Source organism: Hemiscyllium ocellatum, chromosome 10 (genome assembly GCF_020745735.1).
Source record: "Hemiscyllium ocellatum isolate sHemOce1 chromosome 10, sHemOce1.pat.X.cur, whole genome shotgun sequence".
Taxonomy (NCBI): Eukaryota; Metazoa; Chordata; class Chondrichthyes; order Orectolobiformes; family Hemiscylliidae; genus Hemiscyllium; species Hemiscyllium ocellatum.
In genome coordinates, this window is record NC_083410.1 from 71,667,937 (window position 1) to 71,692,139 (window position 24,203).

At 41.2% G+C, this 24,203-nt stretch overlaps 1 protein-coding gene across 1 annotated transcript in view; it reads right to left on the bottom strand.

Moving 5' to 3' along the window:
* Positions 1-24,203, bottom strand: part of fndc1 (fibronectin type III domain containing 1) — a 364,919-nt gene that overhangs the window by 104,036 nt on the left and 236,680 nt on the right. Inside the window, exons 8-10 of the mRNA XM_060831599.1 lie at positions 15,387-15,494; positions 13,276-13,464; positions 4,729-6,591 (exon numbers count right to left, since the gene is read on the bottom strand). Coding sequence (XP_060687582.1) covers positions 4,729-6,591; positions 13,276-13,464; positions 15,387-15,494 — 2,160 coding nt within the window. The remainder of the gene's footprint in view (positions 1-4,728; positions 6,592-13,275; positions 13,465-15,386; positions 15,495-24,203) is intronic.

Sequence of the window (24,203 nt, forward strand, 5' to 3'; positions counted from 1 at the left end):
AGTAGGCCAGGCAGCATCCGAGGAGCAGGAAACGTTTCGGGCAAAAGCCTTTCATCAGGAATGAGGCTGAGAGCCTAGGGGGTGGAGAGATAAATGGGAGGGGGTGGGGCTGGGGGAAGGTAGTTGAGAGTGCACTAGGTGGGTGGAGGTGGGGGTAAAGGTGATCGATTGTAGGGGAGGGTGGTGCAGATAAGTGGGAAGGAAGATGGACAGATGGGACGGGTCATGAGGACAGTGCTGAGTTGGAGGGCTGGATCTGGGATAAGGTGGGGGGAGAGGAAATGAGGAAACTTGTAAAATCCACACTGATGCCATGGGTTTGGAGGGTCCCGAGGTGGAAGATGAGGCGTTCTTCCTCCATGCATCGGGTGGTTAAGAAGTGTCAATGGAGGAAACCCAGAACCTGCATGTCCTTGGTGGAGTAGGAGGGGGAGTTGAAATGTTCAGCCATAGGGCGGTGGAGTTGGTTGATGTGGGTGTCACGGAGATGTTCTCTGAAGCGCTCTGCGACAAGGCGTCTAGTCGTCCCAGTGTAGAGGAGACCACATCAGAAGCAACAGGTTACAGTAAATGACATGTGTGGAAGGCTCCTTTGGGGCGTTGGAGCTGAAAATGTGTTGCTGGTTAAAGCACAGCAGGTTAGGCAGCATCCAAGGAACAGGAAATTCGACATTTCGGGCCAGAGCCTTTCATCAGGAATGAAGGGCTCTGGCCCGAAACGTCTAATTTCCTGTTCCATGGATGCTGCCTAACCTGCTGAGCTTTAACCAGCAACACATTTTCAGCTCTGATCTCCAGCATCTGCAGACCTCACTTTTTACTCCTTTGGGGCATTGGATGGAAGTGAGGGGGGAGGGGTAGGGCGTAGGTTTTGTAATTTCTGTGGTGGCAGGGGAAGGGAGAGTGGATTGTTGGAGAGCGTGGACCTGGTAAGGGAGTAGCGGAGGGAATGGTCTTACGGAAAGCAGATAGGGTTGGGGAGGGAAATATATCTCTGGTGGTAGGGTCCGTTTGTAGGTGGTGAAAATGGCGGAGGATGATGTGATGTACTAGGGCGGAAGGTGAGGACCGGGGAGTTCTGTTCTTGTTACGGTTGGAGGGGTGGTGTTCGAGGGTAGAGGTGTGGGAAGTGGCTGAGATGCATTGGAGGGCATCAGCAACCATGTGGGAAGGGAAGTTGCAGTCTTTAAAGAAGGAGGCCATCTGGTGTGTTCTGTCATGGAACTGATCCTCCCCTTGAGAACAGATGCAGCAGAGACAAAGGAATTGGGAATAAGGGATAGCATTTTTACACAGGACAGGGTGGGAGCAGGTGTAATCTAGGTAGCTGTGGGAGTCAGCTGGTTTGTGGAAAATGTCACTGTTGAGTCATTCACTGTCGATGGAGATGGAGAGGTCCAGGAAGGGGAGGGAGGTGTCGGTGATGGTCCAAATGAATTTAAGGTCGGGTAGAATATGTTGGTGAAGTCGATGAACTGTTCAACTTGCTCATGGGAGCATGAGGTAGCACCGATGCAGTTATCAATGTACCAGAGGAAAAGGTGGGGAGCGGTGCTGGCGTAACTGCGGAAGATGGATTGTTCCACATCACCAACAAAAAGACAGGCATTGCTGGGGCCCATGCGGGTGCTATGCTACTACTTTCATCTGAAGGAAGTGGGAGGATTTGAAGGAGAAATTGTTGAGAGTGAGGGCCAGTTCAGCCAAACGAATAAGAGTGTAGTGGAAGGGTACTGGTGGGGACATTGGGAGAAGAAGAAACAGAGAGCTGGGAGGCCCTAGTCAAGGCGGATGGAGGTGTGGAGGGACTGGATATCCATGGTGAAGATGAGGCGTTGGGGGCCAGGAAAACAGAAGTCTTGGAGGAGGTGGAGGGCATGGATGGTGTCCTGAATGTACGTGGGGAGTTCCTGGATTGGGGATGGGGATAGGACAGTATTGAGGTAGGTGGAAATGAATTTGGTGGGGCAGGAGCAGGCTGAGACGATAGGCGATCTGGGGTAGTCGGGCTTGTGGATCTTGGCTAGGAGGTAGAACCAAGCGGTGTGGGGTTCCCGAACTATGAAGTTGGAAGCTGTGGGTGGGAGATCCCCTGAGGTAATGAGGCTGTGTGTGGTCTGGGTGATGATAATTTGGTGGTGCGAGGTGAGGTCGTGGTTTAGGGGGTGGTAGGAGGAGGTGTCTTCAATTTGGCACATGGCTTCAGCAGTGTAAAGGCCAGTACGCCAAACTACCATTGCACCCCCTTTGTCCGTTCACTTAATCTAGTCTACTGTATTCACTGCTCACAATATGCTCTCCTCCACATACGGGAGTCGAGAAAACTACTAGATGACCGCTTTGTGGAAATGCCTACATTATCTGTAATTGACAAAATAGATCAAGTGAGATACAAAGATTGAGGTGACAGCCATGTGTAAAGGTTAGGGAATTTAACAAAGGAAACAATGAATTCAGGGAGAGAGATAATATGTTATATCCACAAAGACAATCCCAAGCTTCCAGTTGCCTGCTACTTCAAACCACCATGTTTCCTGGCCAATATTATTGTCTTGAATCTGCTGTAGTGCCCCACGAGGATCAGCACAAGGTGGAGGTACAACATCTCATTTTCCACTTGGGGTGCCTGAAACTTTAACTTTCAATAATTTCAGAACCTGACCACTTTTTCTAAGTCTTTTACCCACCCCACACCCTCTCACGACATGTGTTGCTTTCAGCATGACCAATCTGTTTTCACTTCGTGATTAGCTTCTCTTTCCCGGGCATACTAACATCCATTGTCTGTCTAACTGTTCTTATTACTTCATTACTACCTATCCGCTCACTCCTTTCTCTTCTCTTCCTTTAACTCTGCTTTCTGTCCACAAATGCTGCCAGGCCTGAGCTTCTCCAGCAATTAACTTTTGTTCCTGTTTTTAACATTTTGGCGTTGCCCACTATGTACTGCATTAAACACTTCAATCAGATTCTTTAATCCTCAATATTCATGGGTTGGAGTGTATCCTTGGGAATAGTCCATAGAGTTGTTGCATGTAAACCTTTTTTGCTCATACCTCAGGGCATGCAGGGTATATACAGCTCAGTACCAAGATTTATGCCTATAGTTGGTTTCATAATGGCAAGCATGGGTAGCCTGGATCTTGTACCAACTAACAACCAACAATGACCTTCACTTTCTGAGCTTAAATAATTGCTTGTAATTTATGAGCTTTCCTTCCTGTGTCTACTTATGCCATTTCCTGATCTGCTAAATTTTTGTTAAATCCTTCAATTACAATTGATTGATTGATAATTTTACAGAAATGTTTTTTTTAACACACAGACTAACTATACAATTTGAAGAAGAAATAAAAGAGTGGAGACAAAAATCCCAATAAAGATACTCTTTCAAACTCCTAAAGAAAAATACTTTGGTTGCTGGAATTCTTAAAAAAAAATACAGGAAATGCCAGAAACACTTTGGTCAAGCAGCATCTGTGGAACAAAAACATAAATTTCTGTCTCATGACATGGTTCATCCTACATCTAAGAAATCAAACACAGATTGGATCATTATTTTGTGAGCTCCTCTAGTAGTCTGAGAGTTCCCAGTTGTTTACATCTTTAATTCTTTAGCTATTCCCACATCTCACCTCAACCTTCAACACTATTTCAGTGAAGCTTAACTTAAGTCCAAGGAACAGCACCTTATCTTCCTGTGAGATACTTTACTTGCTTCTGGTCTAAAATCAAGTTTAAAACTTTAGATTTTGTAGCTCCCCTTTTTTCAGACAATAAATGGAGAATGCTTGTATGATAACTATTGGGAGTTGTTGACTTGGAGCTTAAATGTGAGATGTTTACAATTATAAAAATGATTTAGATGAAGGAACGGAAGGTATGGCTGCCAAATTTGCTGTTAACATAAAGATAGATGGAAAGTAAATTGTGAAGAGGATATAAAGATGCTATAAAGTGATGTCGGGGAAATACTGTGCAGGCCAGTCCTGTACCTTTTGGAATTTAGAAGAGTAAGTAGTAGCTTGATTGAAATACAGGATCCAGCGAGGTTCTGACAGGATAATACAGAGAGGATATTTTGTTTTGCAGGACAATCTAAAACTAGGGGAGCACTATTTAAAAAAAATGAGGGGTCACATATTTAAAACAAATATTAGGCTAAATTTCTTCTTTCAGGGTTGAGTGCCTTGGTCTTCTCCCCCTGAAAACATTGGTGGAAATAGAATCTTTGAATATTTTCAAAGGTAAAGGTGGATTTATTATTTTGAAGAAGTGAGTAAAAGATCATCAAGTGTCATCAGAAATGTGGATTTGAGGTTACAATCAGATCAGTTGTGATCTTACTGGACAGCAGCACGGCTTTGAAGGTGCAAATGGAGTTCAAATGTTATTTAGTTATGGAGTTATAAAACAAGGTGGTCTGCACTGCTAGGCTACAATTTGCACCAGATCTCTTTGCTAGATTTTCTTTGCATCCCTTATTAGCTATAAAGACTTAGATATATACTGGTCCACATATGGTTTGTAACTTGCACTTTTCACCTTGCACCATCATTCCTCATATCTTAATTATTTCTTACCTCCACCTATCACACACCTTGCCCTTTTCTTTCTTCCCTCACAGGTTACCAGTTTCCCTGGTACTTTTTAATGTCCTCATGTAGATGCTGCCAGGCCTGTAGTGTGTTTCCAGAATATCCTGATTTTTATTTTGCACATACTCACATTGGTCTGGAGGAGACTTGCCAAATTTCCGAAACCTTCCTGAACGTAAAAGGTCTCCAATGATATTTGACCTGGAAGGAAACCTTGTCCTTATCCCTGGGAAACGGTGTCGAGGTGAAGATGATGACAGGGGATGAGAAGCAGAAAGCTGTGGTGAAGATGGAAACAAAGGCCGCCTTCTAGCTGTTTCCTTGGAGCTTGAAGAAAGTGAACTTGCTTGCTTCCTGGAGTGTCTTGAAGATGACAGAACTGACGAAGAAGGGACAGACTGAGTCACAAAAGAAGTAACTGGTTTTGTTGGGTGACTAGCTATAAGTTTTTGTTTGGCACCATTCGGACTTAAGTTAGAATTCCTTAGTTCAGTTCGATGAGTATGTCCCTGTGAAGTTGGAGAGGAGGAATTTTGGAAAGGTACTGAAGAGAAAGATGGCTTACTTTTACTGTCAGATATTCCAGCATTTGCAAAGTGTAAGGTAGATAGGTGATTTGTTGGCAAAAATGAATGTGAATCCTCCAAAGGTCCAGAAGCAGAGGTTAGGATTGATGAAGATGGTTGCGACTGAGAGGAAATGGAAGATGAAACTGGCTTTCTTTCAGCATTTGATGTCAGCATGGTATTAGAGTGTCTAGAATGTGTACTAGGATTTAATTGTGAAGTTTTTTCGGAGTTTCTTGAAGGTAAAGAGGAACTCTGAACTGATGAAGATGGAATGCGCTGCAAAGGACGATTAGAGCCAGTTAGTTTTCTTTCAAAGTAAGAAGAGGACACCTTCTTAGTATCAGAATCAGGCATGAGCTTGTTATTTCTCAAATGAGAGGCAGGATCTGCCCATGAAGTTCTATGATCATTTCCAAAGGATGCTGAAGATGAGGATAATGCAGGAGGAGGATTAGGTTGTGGAGAAACAGAAGAAATTTTTTTTTTTGGCGTTTCATATACCAGTCTGGTTTTAATAAAACTTGATCCTGTGGCACGACTTCTTTGTGAAGTTGAGTGTGTTGAAGATATGGAAGCTGGCTTTTTATCATGATCACTGACCAACTTTCTTCCATTAGAATTTGGCCAAGACAGGGAAGCTGCAGTCAGAGAAGAACGTGAATTTGAAGTTGTCCTTGATAATGGCTGTGCCAATCTAGGATTAGGAGCAGAAAATGACTTTGGTGACTGCGAAACTAAAGTCTGTCTATTCAACGTTGAACCACGGTAAGATTGTTTCAACTCTGTTAAAATGGGATTCTTTTTCATTACATTTACCTCTTTAGCTGCATCTTCTTCCTCCACTTCTGCACTTTCCTCATTCTTATCTTCCTCTGAAAACATAGCTGATGATTTCACAGAGGGAAAAGCTGACGAAGGCTGTAGTTTAGATGGATCCTGTCTTGGCTCTTTTATTTCATTTCGTGTTTGAACAGGGGATGACTCAGAAGTTAGTTGGTTTTTAAGACTTACTTTGGAATTTGGTATTCTTAGCCGAGTTGGGTTTCTGTTGAATGGGATTCCAGAAGGAGTAGATCTTGTTTTAGTTAACAATTGGCCATTTCTGTTGAAACTTGTAGGTGTATGTTTTGATGGTGTTGAGGGAGGGGAAGGAGGGATTAAGGATGAAGAAGACAAATGCAAGCTTTGATTTGTTTTTGTAAAAGAATCAGGTGACTGTAATGATGGTGAACGAGAGGTGGGAAAGAGAAAGGAAGACTTTCTTGTGTTGGTTCTGAAACCAGAGATGGGTTTAGATGGAAAAGGTGGCAAGCGTGATGAAGGCTTTTTGGGTAAAGATTTGGAGGCTGAAGATGACTCATATCCTCGCGAAGTTTGAGATTTCTCATGAATCCTACGATGAGTAGTTGCAGCAATATTACTACCTACCAAGAAAACCAGAGAAAATTATTCAATATAAATACAACCATTTGGTAAGGCTAAATACAAAAACTACTTTTGCATGAAATAACAAAAACAGCATTAAAAAATACATTAAAAATTTGCAGAATTTAAACAGCTGTGCTCTATCATCCAATCAGAGATTATTTTCTTTACATTTTCCTAAAATTGGTAGTACCGAGCAAACATTCAAAGGTAAGAGGCTAGAAACTCAGAAATCAGGCAGCAAGCAATGCACAGAAAATGACACCTAATGTTGCACATGGTAGCTGATTAAAATTTCTACTCCAAAATGATGACTTGTTTAAAACTCATATGAGAATAGGAAGTGAAAATATCTTATGTTAAAGATAAGAGTTGTGATTATTTTATCTGTTTTTAAGCTGCACCTCTCAGCAGATCCTGAGGAAGATTTTTTAAATTTTAATTGTTTACCTCCATGATATGAATTGTTTTCTTCCAACTCAGAACATATTTTTCTTTTCTTTACTAATGTTGGCTTTTATGAGAATGCAAAAATATAAATTGCGAATATTCAACGGAACTAATGAGCTAGATCACTTCTGATGGATCAAATTCACCTACTTGATTTATTCCTCAACGCACATCCTTAATTAAGCATTGCTGATGTCAATCTGCTCTGGTACCTTGCTCCAGAATTATGATTAATGCTATCCTTGAGCAGTGTTACTGGATACGCTGCTTCTGAGCTTCTGCATGACCCTGTCTCTAAGTAACGTAAATCTGCAAAATAAGGGCTCAACTCATTCAAAAATAAAAGTGCCCAACAGACATTGCATATTTTGGGGTGCTGAGGGGAATAGAAAGAGTTGGAATGTAAGGTGCCAGCAGCAATTGAATGTCTACGAGGTGAATCGTACTTAGTACGAAGAATAAGTTTGGGGCACAATGGCCCCCTTCATTAATACAACTTTGTAGGCTAAAGAAATACTTTCTGGCTGTAACAGGCTGCTCCTCTTTTAAGGTATTTTAGGTGTTGGATGCAATTTCCTTGAATTCCAGGAGTAGCAATGATTGTTTTATATGCTGTTGCATTGTTTTGGTACTTTGGAGAAAAAAAAAGTTAAAACAACAGCACTCTTAAAACAAACAAAAGAAGGAGTTGATGAGGTCAATGAGAGTGAGAGAGAGACCGAGAGAGAGAGAGAGAGAGAGAGAGAGATCCACTTTGCTAACTGACACAGCTGTGAATCTGCGCTGTTACTGCCTTTGCTGTTGAATTCATGTATCGCTGGACATCGGAGTGCATCAAGGAAAATGAACAGTGAAATTCACAACTGATCTTGGAGGAACCTGTTTAGAAGAGGTCACAGCACAGAAACAGAGAAGTGAATAGTTTTAAGTGTGGCCTTGCTGTAGATCTGCAGTAGTAAGTACAGTGAGTTCTTTTTTGATTATATGTTTTATTGAGATATGTCTCTTGATTAAACTTAAAAATATAAGCCATAAGTATTAAGTTGGCCTGGAGCATTGTTTTGTAGAGGAATAGGACAGTGCTGTTTTCTAGGTCTGCAGATTGGAAGAAGCAAAAATGGCCCCAAGTAGAGTGATATGCTCTTCTTGTTGGATATGGGAGTTGCAGGAGAGTTTATGGGTTACTGAGGATTGTATCTGCAATAAATGCCGCTGGCTGCAAATCCTATCAGATCGAATGAAATGTTTCGAGAGACAGTTAGAGGCAATGAGGAATTTACAAGAGCAAAGGGGATGTAATGGATGGCAGTTATAGGAAGAGAGAAAAGTTGCAGATACACTCACATAGATGGGTTAACTCCAGGAAAGGTAAGAGAGGTAGGCAGGTAGCGCAGGAGTCTTCTGTTGCTATCCCCATTTCAAGCAAGTATGCTGTTTTGGAAAATGTAGAAGGTGATGGATTCTCAGGGCAACGTAGCACGAACACCCAAGTTTCTGGTAACAAGATTGGCTCTAATGCAATGAGGGGCACGTTGGGTTCTAAGAGATCGATTGTGTTAGGGGACTCTCTAGTTTGAGGTACACAGACGTTTCTGTAGCCAGCAGCGAAAAATCAGAATGGTTTGTTGCCTCCCTACTACCAGGGCTAAGGATGTCTCAGAGAGGGTACAGAATGTTCATGGGGGAGAGAGCCCAGCACAAGGTCATTGTCCACATTGGAAGCAATGACATAGGAAATGAAAAGGATGAGATTCTGAAGGGAGAATATAGAGAGTTAGGCAGGAATTTAAAAGGGAGGTTCTCGAGAATGATAATATCTGGATTATTCCTGGTGCTATGAGCTAGTGAGGGTAGGAATAGGAAGATAGAGCAGAAGAATGCATGTCTGAGGAGCTGGTGTATGGGAGAAAGTTTCACACTTTTGGATCATTGGAATCTCTTCTGGGGTAGAAGTGACCTGCACAAGCAGAACGTATTGTATCCTAATTGGAAGGGGACTAATATTCTGGCAGGGAGATTTGCTAGAACTGCTCAGGAGGATTTAACCTAGTAAGGTAGGGACCCAGGGAGATAGTGAGCAAAGAGATCAATTTGAGACTGGTACAGTTGGGAAAAGAAGCGAGTCAAACAGTCAGGGTAGGAAGAGACAAAAACAGAGAAAAAGGTAGGACCGATAAATTAAACTGCATTTATTTCAAGGCAAGAAGCCTAACAGGGAAGGTAGATGAACTCAGGAAACAGTTAGGAACATGGAACTGGGATATCATAGCAATTACAGAAACATGGCTCAGGGACGAACAGGACTGGCAGCTTAATGTTCCAGGATACAAATGCTGCAGGAAAGATAGCAAGGGAGGTAAGAGAGGAGGGGGAGTAACATTTTTGATAAGGGATAGCATTACAGCTGTACTGAGGGAGTATATTCCCGGAAATACATCCAGGGAAGTTATTTGGGTAGAACTGAGAAATAAGAAAGGGACAATCATCGTATGGGGATTGTATTATAGACCACCTAATAGTCAGCGGGAAATTGAGAAACAAATTTGTAAGGAGTTATCTGTAAGAATAATAGAGGAATTATGGTAGGGGATTTTAACTTTCCAAACATATACTGGCACTGCCATAGTGTTAAGGATTTAGATGGAGAAGAATTTGTTAACTGTTTACAAGAAAATTTTCTGATTCAGTATGTGGATATATCTACTAAAGAAGGTGCAAAATTTGACCTACTCTTGAGAAATAAGGCAGGGCAGGTGACTAAGGTGTCAGTGGGGGAGCACTTTAGGGCCAAGGACCACATTAAGGGTATTGAAACAATCCTTGGATAAGCACATAGATGGTGATGGGATAGTGTAGGGGGATGGGCTTAGATTAGTTCACAGGTTGTTGCAAAATCGAGGGCTGAAGGGCCTGTATTGTTCTATGTTCCAAGTCTATAATTCTATTAGTTTTGAATTAGTGATGGAGAAGGATAGACAAGATCTAAAAGTTGAAGTTCTAAATTGTAGAAAAACTAATTTTGACAGTATTAGGCAAGAACTTTCAAAAGCAGATTGGGAGCAGATATTTGCGGGTAAAGGGACGACTGGAAAATTGGAGGCCTTCAGAAATTAGATAATGATAGTCCAGTGACAGTATTTTCCTGTTAGGTGAAAGATGTAGGGAATGCTGGATGACTGAATTGAAGTTTTGCTGAGAAAAAGAAGCAAGCATATGTCAGGTAAAGACAGGACAGATCGAGTGAATCCTAAGAAGAGTATAAAGGCAGTGGGGATATTCTTAAGTGGGAAGTCAGGAGGACAAAAGAGGGACATGAGATAGCTTTGGCAAATAGGGTTAAGGAGAATCCAAAGAGTTTTTACAAATATGTTAAGGACAAAAGGGTAACTAGGGAGAGAATAAGGCCTCTCAAAGATCAGCAAGGTGGCCTTTGTGTGGAGCCACAGGAGATGGGGGAGATACTAAACAAGTATTTTGCATCAGATTTGCTATGGAAAAGGACATGGAAGATATAGAACATGGACATGGCAAAATAGATGGCGGCATTTTGAAAAATGCCCATATTACAGAGGAGGAAGTGCTGGATATCTTGAAATACATAAAAGTGGACAAATCCTCAGGACCTGATCAGGTGTACCCTAGAACTCTGTGGGAAGCTAGCGAACTGATTATTGGGCCTCTTGCTGAGATATTTGTATCATTGATAGTCACAGGTGAGGTGACGGAAGACTGGAGGTTGGCTAGCATGGGTTCCACTGTTTAAGAAAGGTGGTAAGGACAAGCCAAGGAACTATAGACCAGTGAGCCTGATATCGGTGGTGGGCAAGTAGTTGGAAGGAATTCTGAGGGATAGGATGCATATGTATTCGGAAAGGCAAGGACTGATTAGGGATAGTCAACATGGCTTTGTGCTTGGGAAATCTTGTCTCACAAAATTGATGGACCTTTTTGAAGTAACAAAGAGAATTGATGAGGGCAGAGGGATAGACGTGGTCTATATGGACTTCAGTAGGGCGTTCGACAAGGTTCCCCATGGGAGACTGGTGAACAAGATTAGATCTCATCGAATACAGGAATAACTTGCCATTTGGATACAGAACTGGCTCAAAGGTAGAAGACAGAGGGTGGTGGTGGAGGGTTGTTTTTCAGACTGGAAGTCTATGAGCAGTGGATGCCACATGGATTGGTGCTGGGTCCACTATTTTTTTGTCATTTATATAAATGATTTGGATGTGAGCATAAGAACTATAGTTAGTAAGTTTGCAGATGACACCAAAATTGGAGGTGTAGTGGACAGTGAAGAGGGTTACCTCAGATTACAACAGGATCTGGACCAGATGGGCCAATGGGCTGACAAGTGGCAGATGGAGTTTAATTCAGAAAAATGCGAGGTACTGCACTTTGGGAAAGCAAATCTTAGCTAGACTTATACACTTTATGGTAAGGTCCTAGGGCGTGTTGCTGAACAAAGTGACCTTGAATTGCAGGTTCATAGCTCCTTGAATGTGGAGTCGCAGGTAGATAGGATAGTGAAGAAGGCAGAGTATTGAGTACAGGAGTTGGGAGGTCATGTTGCAGATGTTCAGGACATTGGTTAGGCCATTGTTAGAATATTGCATGCAATTCTGGTCTCCTTCCTATAAGGAGGACTTTGTGAAACTTGAAAGAGTTCAGAAAATATTTACAAGAATGTTGCCAGGTTTCGAAGATTTGAGGTTGAATAGGCTGGGGCTGTTTTCGCTGGAGTGTCGGAGGCTGAGGGGTGACCTTATAGAGGTGAGGGACATGGATAGGATAAATAGACAAAGTCTTTTCCTTAGAATGGGGGAAATGCAGGTTTAGAGTGAGAGGGGAAAGATGTAAAAGAGACCTAATGGGCAACCTTTTTGCACAGAGGGTGGTATGTGTATGGAATGAGCTGCCAGAGGAAGTGGTGGAGGCTGGTACAATTACAACATTTAAAAGGTATCCGGATGGGTATATGAATAGGAAGGGTTTGGATGGATTTGGTCCGGGTGCTGTCAGGTGGGACCAGATTGGGTTGGGATATCTGGTCGGCATGAATGAGTTGAACCGAAGGGTCTGTTTCCATGCTGTACATCTCAGTGGCTCTAAGGGGGACACTGAAGCAGTTTCCGTATCTTCAATTCAGTACGATTCACTATCCATTTCTGTTATCAACTTTATATTCCTTGTTCTTTTTAATTTAAATTCTCAAATTTCCATGGTGAGATCTTAAGTCCCATTCGCTGGATTATCCTGTTCAATAAAATATTATAACAGTGTCAATGTAACCACAATTCATTTAAAAAATGCATTCCATTTTTGCAGTATAGCAAATAATAAAAATTCCTGTTTTCTCTTAAATTTAACTCAATTTGATGGACATCAAAGCCACTGAGATCACATCTTGTACAATGAGAAATTAGTCTTTATCCAGTAAAAGCATTAGAATCATGCAACAGGTCAGTCAGCATATATAGAAACAAATTGCTCCAAGCATTAACCTGTCTCTTCTCTCCGCAGATGCTGACTGATCTGTACACTGTAGTTATTTCTGTTTCATATTTCAGATATCTGCTGTTTTTAGAGCAAAAACAAAATACCATAGACAATGGAAATTTGAAAAAGATTTCAAAGAATTGGAAGTATTCAGGAGATTTAGCAACACCTACAAAGAATGAAGCCAAGTTAACATTTTAGGTCAATGAAGAAAGGTCATTTACCTGAAACATCAACTCTATTTCTCTCTTCACAATTCTATAGGATTACTGGGTGATTTCAAAATCTTATGTTATTATTGCTGTTTCCATACCATGTACTAGACTCTTAACTGCAATTAATACTCATGCAACAAGTTGGTAATCTTGTTGCTTACATTCCATTCCTGATTAAATTAAAATTTATGATTCAAACATTATTATTGGACTATTAGAATATAATGCTTGGAATTTCTGTCTAAACTGTTATTCTCCTTAGTGGAGACTCTAAATTAATATTAACTATAGTTATTCTAACTATAATTATTCACAATTTAGAACCCCTGGCATAATTGCATGGCTCAAATGCATAATAAAGAGTTCTATAGTTTTTAGTGCAACATCAGTTGTGATGAACTGTGCTCAAACAGAACTTGCAAAGAAGCTAAAGATGTCATTAAAAGAGTGTTTATGCCAGTGATAAGCTTTTGGAGCTGATCAAAGACCATGTCACAAAAAAAACATAATGCTTACTTTTTGGCATAGCAACACTGAGGGTTTTTGATTGAGGACCTTGTCCTCTCCGGTTTGCTGCTCGAATTTTGAAAATGTAACGCTCTCCAGGTTGTAGACCATCAACTATAGCACTTGTAACATCCCCAGTAAAAGAAATAGTCTTTGCTCCGAATGGTTTGAGAGCCGGGGCGTATGAAACAATGTATTCTGAAATGATTTGGCAGATGGTTGGAAGGAGGCAACTGAAAACAACTCTGCTTTTCCACTGGCGAGACTGTATGGGAAGAATGAATCACAGGGTGCATTGCTAATATTTACTGATTAGCAATGCACTAAACAACAATGGAGTCTATAACAAAATGAGGTAGAATTGAGACAAGATACATGACCCATTCCACGCAATCCACAATTAATTAGATAGACGACATGCTATATAAATAAAGACAAAAGAAATATTAACAATCAAATGTGTAATTAATTGACATATACGAATAAATAAAAGTTACCTTAATTTTGTAAACTAACGTAATTTGATGTTAAAACTCAATTTTTCACAACAAAATTTTCAACTGTCATTTAATTCTAAAGCAACACACTTAACTGAACCTTCATGAAATATTTAATGTATGATATTTACAGATCCAATATGATCATACAGACAAAGAAATATGAATTTAAATATAAATAAATAAATATTTGAGTGATCAGTAGTTATATTCGATGAACATAGGCCAAGATCTTCAGATCAGAAGGTAGTTATTTCAGGAATATATCCAGCAAAACCCTTCAGAGGATCTGAATACCAACCCCAAGAAACATGTGGAAAGCCCTAACTAATTTTCGATGTGCAATTACAGTGCATCCAAAACCCTTTGAGGAAGTGCTCAACTGTGAGTTAGATTTGCAGATTTTCCAACTCACTTATCTTGATAGTTACTCAGGAAAGGTTAGACGAATTAAAATGGTACTATCTCTGAGCAAACACAAATGTCACTCTCTGATTCTCCTGAGACCCCCCCTCTCCCTCCCATATCTGACCAGACATCATCTCCCTGACTGACACACCCTCTTGCTTCATTAACCTGAAGCTCAACCCGATGCCATCCACAATGAACTGACCCGATCTGGCACACCTCTGACCCAATGCCTATCATGATTCAACATGAGCCCTCACCCCAAGAAGAAGCCTCCACCAACCCAATGTCCTTTAAGAGGCTGAACTAAAACGGTGCTTAATTGCTACAAATTGACAGCCAGTGCTGTTAGTAGAAATAGCTATGGCATTTACAAAACTCAGTCCCATGCAACCTGCATAGTTTGTTGCACTGCAATCGGTAATCAGGATCCTGCTTCAAAAGTTGGCCTTGAAGGGTCCTGGCCAGAGATGTAGACAACTTTTTGACTGACCTCAGGTGCAAATAGGGGTTCTAACCCAGACTGGATAATATTTTAAAAATATTTTTATTCATGGGATTTTCAAGGGATGGGAAGGCCTACACTTCGTGCCCCTTCCTCACATCCTGGAAAATGCCTTCTCTTCTATGCATTAATTAGGGAATCAGCCCTAATATGATATAAAACATCTGAGGCAAAACTGGCATCTGGTCTGTAATGTCAACAAGAAAGTCACTTTCAGCTGATTAGAAAAATAAATTAATTAGCTCATGAAAGCAAGTAAAGGAACTGTTTGATAATTGGCTGGTGTGGGATATCAATTTCAGTAAGTTTCTATTCCTTCAATCTGGCAATTCCTAGTATAGGTTCAGAAATTATGCAAGAGAGGTCAGTCAACAAATGTCAATATGCAATTGCTCAGATAATCTTTCTGATATTGTTGATCCCTACTTCAACTTTCTGGGAAAATTCATATTTTTTGTTCACACTTTTAAACTTTTCATTTGTGTGACTTTCTGAGCACTATGATGGCAAGAGAATTAAATATTTGAGAAACTTTAGACGTTAAACTATTGGACTGGACTCATAATAACAGTTACTCCCATTTCCCCAGTGATAATTCAATTTGACAGAGTGACTTAAATACTATCTTTTTTTTAAGAATGAAGAGGAGTACAATAATCCTCTGGGTATTATTTGATAATTTTTCACAATAGTATTGGGAAGTCTCCTACCTGTGACCTTTCCCTTGTTGTCAATAGGCGGATCCCAGGATGCAGTGACTGCTGTTCCTTGATCACCTAATGGCTTCACCTCAAAGTTCTCAGGGCTAGAAGTAGGAACTGCATTTGAAAGTCAGAGGGAGAAACAATTAGATCTACAAATACAATGCGTAATTTCTAAACTAAGACATTCTGTTCGTGGACCTACTTCAAATTGCAATGACAGTTAATATTTACTTCATGTTAATGATTTTCTATGGATCATCAACATTGCACTTTAAGCATAGGGAGAAATTGCAATTTCTACCCCATGTGAATTGCTGTATTAGTTCTATAGATGGCTGTGAACACTTTTCTTGTGCTGCTTATTTATTTGATACTATATCCAGTGTCAATTCAACAGAGAGATGCATAACCTCCAGTATAACACAAGTATAAAATGGATTACTTGTTAATTTCAAGTCAAGAGGTGAAACAATGTTAGCCACTTTCTGTATCATCATGATTCTGGGAGAATGTTTGGACCATTCTTTTTGCACCAGCTGAGAATTTTAACTTAGTGCCAAACTCCCGTCTTTTCCCATTACACTGCACATGGTTTCCATTTAAATAATTATTTAATGGTTTCACATTTGTCTCAAAACTTCCATGCATGGCAAACCTAACCTTAACAACACTTGTGAATGTACACACTGGAGGCCCAAAATAGTTGTTAAAATGTTTATTATTGAGTCATTATCTATTATTATTTATATTTTAATTTATTGTTGTGGCTAATTTTGCAATGACTTGCATGATGAAATCAGTTGAAAAGGTAACACAGAATGTGGTCATGTCCTGTTCCTGGTATTTCACATGGGGTTGATGCTCGGAGTCATACTTTATTCATAATTCCATGCAAGTACTTTAAAGCAATCAAATCACCAACTCCAAAACAAATTTTTAAAAATGAGTTTTATTATCTCGAAAATACGATTTGAGTTGTTTCGAGAAATGTTAACTCTCAAACTGATCGCACAGTTGTGATTTCTGCATAAAATTAAGACTCTTACAAATGAGCAAAATCTTGGAATCTTATTGCACGTTAGGTTTGCCTACCCTCCAAAATTGACTGGGAATCTACTGGAACCAGCATCTGTGTCATGGTGATTGTAATCATAGAATCCCTACAGTCTGGGAGCAGATCATTCTGCCCATTGAGCCCATACTGACTTATTCTGATGTCTTGTTATCAGCCGCAGTAACATCTGTCTGTGCCTCCGATTGCAGAGACTCTGTATCACAATCGATAGCTTGGAACCTGATTTCCCTCTCAACACATTACAGCCAGTCACCTCCCACATTTTCGAAAAGAGCATACTTGTTTGAGATGGGGATAGCCACAGGGGACTCCTGCACTACTTGCCTCCCTCTCCTACCTTTCCTGGAGGTAACCCATATACCTGACTGTATCTGCAGTTTTTCTACCTTCCTGAAACTGCCAGCCATCACACCCCTGACTTTTGTAAATTCCTCATTGCCTCTATCTGCTGCTCCAACCAATCCATGCAATCCAATAGGATTCGCAATCAAACACACTTGCTGCAGCCATAGTCATCAGTCACATGGAAAATCTCCTTAATCTCCCACATCTGATCACTTTACTAAAGGCCATCTTTGCATCTTAACAATGTTCAGATCCAGAAAATAGCCTTGCCTTACAGCTCTGAAAATACTGCTCTAGGCTAACTTAGTACCTATGTTTCATATTTGTAAAATTTAACCAAGAGATCAATCTCAATAAAAAGCATATGATCAAAAAAGAACCCACCCTACTCACTATTGTAGATTTATAAAAAAAAAAGTCAGGTTATACTTTAAAAATTAGTCACTTAGCTGTTCCCCTGCTGAGAGCTCTGCACACAGGTTTCTCCAGCGTCAACTGTGAATTTCATCGTTTATTGTTCTTAGAATGAATTCCAATGTCCAGAGATACTTGAAACTAAACAACAGAGGTAGTCAGCTGTACAGGTTCACTCTGGGTCAGACAGCTGTGCAGGTTTACTTCTCTGTTTGTTTCAGTTCCCAGGTGGTCCGTGCTTTGTCTGTCTTCCTCGTTTTGTAAGTGCTGTTGTTTTGATCCTTTTTTCCCCAAAGTTCCAAAACAATGCAACAGCTTATAAAACAATAATTACTACTCTTATATTTTCAGGAAATCAGCTCCAACACTGAAAATACCTCCAAAAGAGAGCAGCTCTTACAGCTACTGTTTTTTTTCAGATCCTCCATCTTGGATTGCCCAGGGATTGAGTGAATCCCTAAAAGAGTATAAAGGCAGTAAGAGTACACTTAAGAGTTGCAAAATGAGATAGCTTTGGCAAATAAGGTTAAAGAGAATACAACTGGATTCAACAAATACATTTAAGAAAAATGAGTAATTAGGAAGAGAATAGAGTGCCTTACAAATCTGCAAGACCACCTGTGTGAGGAATTGCAGGAGATGGGGGAGATACTAAACGAGTATTTTGCATCAGTGTTTACTATTGAGAAGGATATGCAAGATACAGAACGTGGGTAAATAGATAACAACAGCTTGAAAAATGTCCATATTACAGAGGAGAAAATGCTGGATATCTTATAATGCATAAAGGTGGATAAATCACCAGGACCTGATCAGGTGTACCCTAGAACTCTGTGGGAAGCTAAGGAAGTGCTTGCTGGCCCCTTCCTGAGATATTTGTATCATCAATAATCACAGGTAAAGTGCTTGAAGACTGGAGGTTGATCGCCATTGTGCCACTATTTAAGAAAGTTGATAAAGAAAATTCAGGGAACTATAGACTGGAGTGCCTGACATCCGTGGTGGGCAAGTTGTTGGAGGAATCCTGAGGGACAGGATTTGAATGGATTTGGAAAGGCAAGGACTAATTAGGAGTAGTCAACATGATTTTGCCATTTATATAAATGATTTGAATGTGAACATATGAGGTACAGTTAGTAAGTTTTCAGAAAACACCAAAATTTGACGTGCAGTGGACAGGAAGGAGTTTTATCTGAGTGCAATGGGACCTTGATCAGATGGGCTAATGGGCTGAGGAATGGTGGATGGAGTTTAATTTAGATAAATGTGAGGTGCTCCATTTTGGAAAGGCAAATCAGGGCAGGAATTATACACTTAAAGGTATGGGGAGTGTTACTGAACAAAGAGATCTTGGAGCGCAGGTTCATAGTTACTTGAAAGTGGAGTCACAGGTAGATAGGATAGTGGAGAAGGTTTGGTATGCATGCCTTTATTGGTCAGAGTATTGAGTATAGGAGTTGGGAGGTTATGCTGCGGCTCTACAGGACATTGGTAAGGCCACTTTCGGAATATTGCATGTAATTCTGGTCTCAATGCTATAGGAAGGATGCTGTGAAACTTGAAAGGGCTCAGAAAAAATTTACAATGATATTGCCAGGGTTGTTTGAGCTATCCGGAGAGGTTGAATAGGCTGGGCAATTTTCTCTGGAGCATCAGAGGCTGAGAGGTGACCTTATAGAGGTTTATAAAATCATGAGGGGCATAGATAGGGCAAATAGCCTACGTTTTATTTCCCCCGGAGTGGGGGAGTTTGAAACCAGAGGGCATAGGTTTAAGGTGAGAGGGAAACTATTTAAAAGGGGCATAAGAGGCAACATTTTTGTGTGTGGAATGAGCTGCCAGAGGAGTAGGGAGGCTGGTACAACTATAACATTTAAAAGACATCTGGTTGAATACATGAATAGGAAAGGCTCAGAGCGATATGGGCCATATGCTAGCAAATGGGATTTGAGTAATTCAGGATATCAGTTTGGCACGGGCAAGTTGGACCAAACAGTCTGTTTCCATGCTGTACATCTTTATGACTATATGACACTCTGAACAGCATCCCATCCACATCCACCAACCCCCTCCATCTCCCATGCTTTCCTTGTTTCCCAGCATCTCCCATGGCTAACCCACCTACCCTGTACATTGCTAGACACTGTGAGCAATTTAGCATGACCAATCCAACTAACCTGCCCATTTTTGGACTGTGGGAGGGAACCAGAGCAGCCACAGGAAACTTTTGCAGAATCTGAAGGATAATATTCAAACTTTACACAGCTGCCTGAGGATAGAATTGAACATGGGTACCTGGCACTGTGAGGTAGAAGCACAACAATGCCACTCACAAAAGTATTTGGGAAGATATAGTTAATAGGATACTTTAAGAAAATAAATTACTATCATGTTCACATTGCTGCAAAACCATTAGTTTCCATTTCTCCTGGCTAGATGCAGCTGCTATGTTAAGTATTGCAGTCAGTGGAATGGCTGCCATGTGCAATCTGATCCAAACACTCTTAGTCACTCTCTCCCAGTGTGAGTTGGCTCACTGCCAAATGTCTGCTGTAACAGAAGGAGCAGCTAGGAAGCAATGGCTGGACACTAACAGGTCAACGTGTGTGCAATTTAACAAGTTATTTATCTGTTCCCAGCAGGGAGTGGATGTAGGTTCCTTGCTATAATGAAGTATTAAGGATTGTTGCTGAATATGCAATTTTAGCCTTAGGAAGACCCAAGCAAGATTTGCACATTCTCTGAGTTCTCTGAGGGAGGATGGTAACAAACCGATATTGTTACTGTTAATGTCACAACTAAGACACATTGAAAGGCCTTGGTGGGGGTAGGTGAACAAAGAACATTACAGCGCAGGAACAGGCCCTTCGGGCCTCCAAGCCTGCACCAATCCAGATCCTCTATCTAAATCTACCGCCTGTTTTCTAAGGATTGTATCCCTTTACTCCCTACCCATTCATGTATCTGTCTAGAAATATCTTAAATGACGCTATCATTCCTGCCCATATCACATCTGCTGACAACGTATTCTGGGAACCCACCACCCTCCGCATAAAGAACTTTCCACATATATCTCCCCTAAACTTTTCCCCTCTCACTTTGAACTCATGACCCCTAGAAATCAAGTCGTCCACTCTTGGAAAAAGTTTCTTGCTATCCACCCTGTCTACAGCTCTCATGATTTTGTAGGCCTCAATCAGGTCCCCCCCCCCCCCCCCCCAACCTCTATAAAGTATATACAAGTTAATTTGGCAGTTATGTAGTTAGTGCTGTAATGCATGTATAGGATCATGTTACAGAGCTCAGGTAACAGATAATGGTAGCACACTATAATAGGCTAGTTAAATCACATGATAGATGAGCTAATGGTAAAGTTGATGGTGGTGTAATGTGATAGGTTAAGTGTAAGCAGTAGACCCGAGGGAGAAGAGGATGATTAGTTTAGAGAGACATTTTCTGATTTCCACTCTTGTATTTGCAAATAAAATTTAACCTCGTGAAGGATATTCTGCGAATCCTGGTAATTTTCTGAGAGGATTGGGTGATCTTTCCACAACACCACCTTCTTTCCAATGAAAGTAATCCTAATCTACTCAAGCTCTCTTCATAACTAGCACCCTCCATACCAGGAAACATCCTGGTGAATCTCCTCTGCACCCTTTCCAAGCATCCACATCCTTTTGGTAATGTGGAGACCAGAACTGTACGCAATATTCCAAATGTGGCTGAACCAAAATCTTATAAAATTGTAACATGACCTGCCAACTCTTGTATTCAATACCCTATCTGATGAAGGAAAACAAGCCTTTTGCCTTCTTAACCTCTCTCTATTGACCTGCACTGCCACCTTGAGGGAACAATGGACCTGAACACCCAGATCTCTCTGTACATCAATTTTCCCTAGGACTTTTCCAATTATTGTATAATTTGCTCTGGAATTGCATCTTTTAAAATGCATCACCTTGCATTTGTCCAGATAGAACTCCATCTGCCATTTTTCTGCTCAACTCTCCAATTGATCTATATTCTGCTGTATTCTCTTCTCTATCTGTTACTCCACCAATCTTAGTGTCAACTAAAAAATCGCTAATGAGGCAACCTAACCTTCCTCCAAATCGTTTATGTATATCACATACAACAATGGTCCCAGCACGGATCCCTGTGGTCAAAGGTCTCATTTTGAAAAAGCCCCTTCCACTACTACTCTCTGTGTCCTGTTGCCCAACCAGTCCTCTATCCGTGTAGGTAGAACACCCTGGACCCCATGTGACTTCACCTTTTTCATCAGCCGACCATGGGGAACCTTATCAAACGCCTTAAATTCCATGTATATGACATATACATCCCTTCCCTCATCAATCAACTTTGTCACCTCTTCAAAGAATTCTATTGGGTTTGTTTCCCTGCACAAAACCATTCTGTCTATCACTGATAAGCCCATTTTCTTCTAAATGGGTATGCACCCTATCCCTTATTAGCTTCTCCAGTAGCTTCTTACCAATGATGTCAAGCTCACAGGTCTATAATTACCTGGATTATCCCTGCTACCCTTCTTAAACAAGGGGATAACATTGGTGATTACCTAGTCCTCTGGGACCTCCCCCATTTTCAAGGATGCTGCAAAGGAATCTGTTAAAGTCCCAGCTATTTCCTCTCTAGCTATATACTTAACCTCAAAATCTGCCAGGTCCCTCTCCTTGGTAAACATTGATGCAACATACTCATTGAGAATCTCATTCATTTTCTCTGACTCCACGCATACCTTTCCTCCTTTGTCCTTGAGTGGGGCAATCCGTTCTCTCATTCCCTCTTGCTCCTTATATATGAATAAAAGGCTTTGGGGTTTTCCTTAACACTGCTCGCTAAGGATATCTCATGACCTCCTTTAGCCCTCTTAATTCCTTGTTTCAGATTGGTCCTACATTCCCGATATTCTTTCAAAGCTCCATCTGACTTCAGTCACTTAGACTTATGTGTGCATCCTTTTTCTTCTTAGCTAGTCTCACAATTTCACTTGTCATCCATGGTTCCCTAACCTTGCCATTTCTATCCCTTATTTTCACAGGAACATATCTCTCCTGATCTCTAATCAACCTCTCTTTAAAAGCCCCCCATACATCGAATATGGACATCCCTTCAAACAGCTGCTCCCAATCTACATTCCCCAGCTCTTGCCGAATTTTGCTATTGTTGGCCTTCCCCCAATTTAGCACTCTTCCTTAAGGACCACTCTCGTCTTTGTCCATGATTATTCTAAAACTTATGGAATTGTGATCACTATTCCAAAGTAATCCCCCACTGAAACTTCAATCACCTGGCCGGGCTTATTTCCTAACACCAGGTCCAGTATGGCCCTTTCCCGAGTTGGACTACTTAAATACTGCTGTAGAAAACCCTCCTGGATGCTCCTAACAAATTCTGCTTCATCTAATCCTCTAACACTAAATGAATCCCAGTCAATGTTGGGAAAGTTAATACCACCCTGTAATTCCTATATTTTTCTACGATCTCTCTACACATTTGTACCTCTATCACACATTTGCTGTTGGGAAGCCTGTAGTACAGCTCCAACATTGTTATCGCACCCTTCCTATTTCTGAGTTTTGCCCATATTGACTCACTGTTTTATAGTGTCCTCCTTCAGCACAGCTGTGATATCTCCTTTCACCAGGAATGCAACTCCTCCACCCCTTTTACCTCCCTCTCTATCCTGCGTGAAGCATCAATGTCCTGGGACATTTAGTTGCCAATCATGCCCTTCCCTCAACCAAGTTTCAGTAATAGCAATAACATCATGCTCCCAGGTACTGATTCAAGACCTAACTACTATCTGCCTTACCTACTATCCTTCTTGCTTTAAAAGAAATGCAGCTCAGACCACCAGTCCCTCTGCTTTCATCCGTCACTTCCTGGCTACTCTTCCCCTTAGTCACGCTGGCTTCATTAACTAGTTCCTTACAGGCTTTAGTTACTACCTCCTTCCTATTCACTAACCTTCTCATTTGGTTCCTATCCCCCATGCCACCTTAGTTTAAACCATCCCCACAGCATTAGCAAAAGCACCCCCAATGACATTGATTCCAGTCCAACCCAGGTGTAGGCCATCCAATTTGTAATTGTCCTACCTCCCTCAGAACTGGTCCCAACGTCCCAAAAATCTGAACCCCTCCCTCCCACCATCTCTCAAGCTATGCATTCATCCTGAATATTCCATCATTCCTACTCTGACTCATACGTGGCACTGGTAGCAATCCGAAGATTACTACCTCTGAGGTCCTACTTTTTAACTTGGTTCCTAACTCCCTAAATTCTTTGTGTAGGACCTTATCCTGTTTTTTACCTCTATCATTGGTGCCTACATGCACCATGACAACTGGCTGTTCGCCCTCCCCCTTGAGAATTTTCTGCAGTTGATCCGAGACATCCCTGACCCGTGCACCTGGGAGGCAACATACCATTCGGAAGTCTCGTTTTTAACCACAGAAATTCCTATCTACTCCCCTTACAATTAAATCCCCTATGACCATAGCCCTTCCACTCTTTTTCCTGCCCTCTGAACAGCAGAGTCAGCCATGGTGCCATGAACTTGGCTATTGCTGCCTTCCCCTGGTGACCCATCTCACCCAACAGTATCCAAAATGGTATACCTGTTTTGGAGGGAGATGACCACAGGGGACACCCGCACTGCCTTCCTGTGTCCCTGAAGTTCCCACATTGAGCAAGATGAGCATAACATGGGTTAAGGAAGAAGTTTTGGACATGTTACCAGGTGGTCTGTGATTTTTTTTTTCCCTGTTGACTATCCTATTGCAATAGTCGGGGGAAAGAAGAGGTAGTTGAAGTCAGCACAATGTCATCTTACAGAACAGAGATTTAAATTGTACTCTACTGACTGCTGAAAATATGAGACCGCCGACAGAGAAAGGAAGCAAGTGGTCCAGGTATAAGAATCTCCAAATGTGGCTTAGATGAAGGTCCACAGAAAGAAC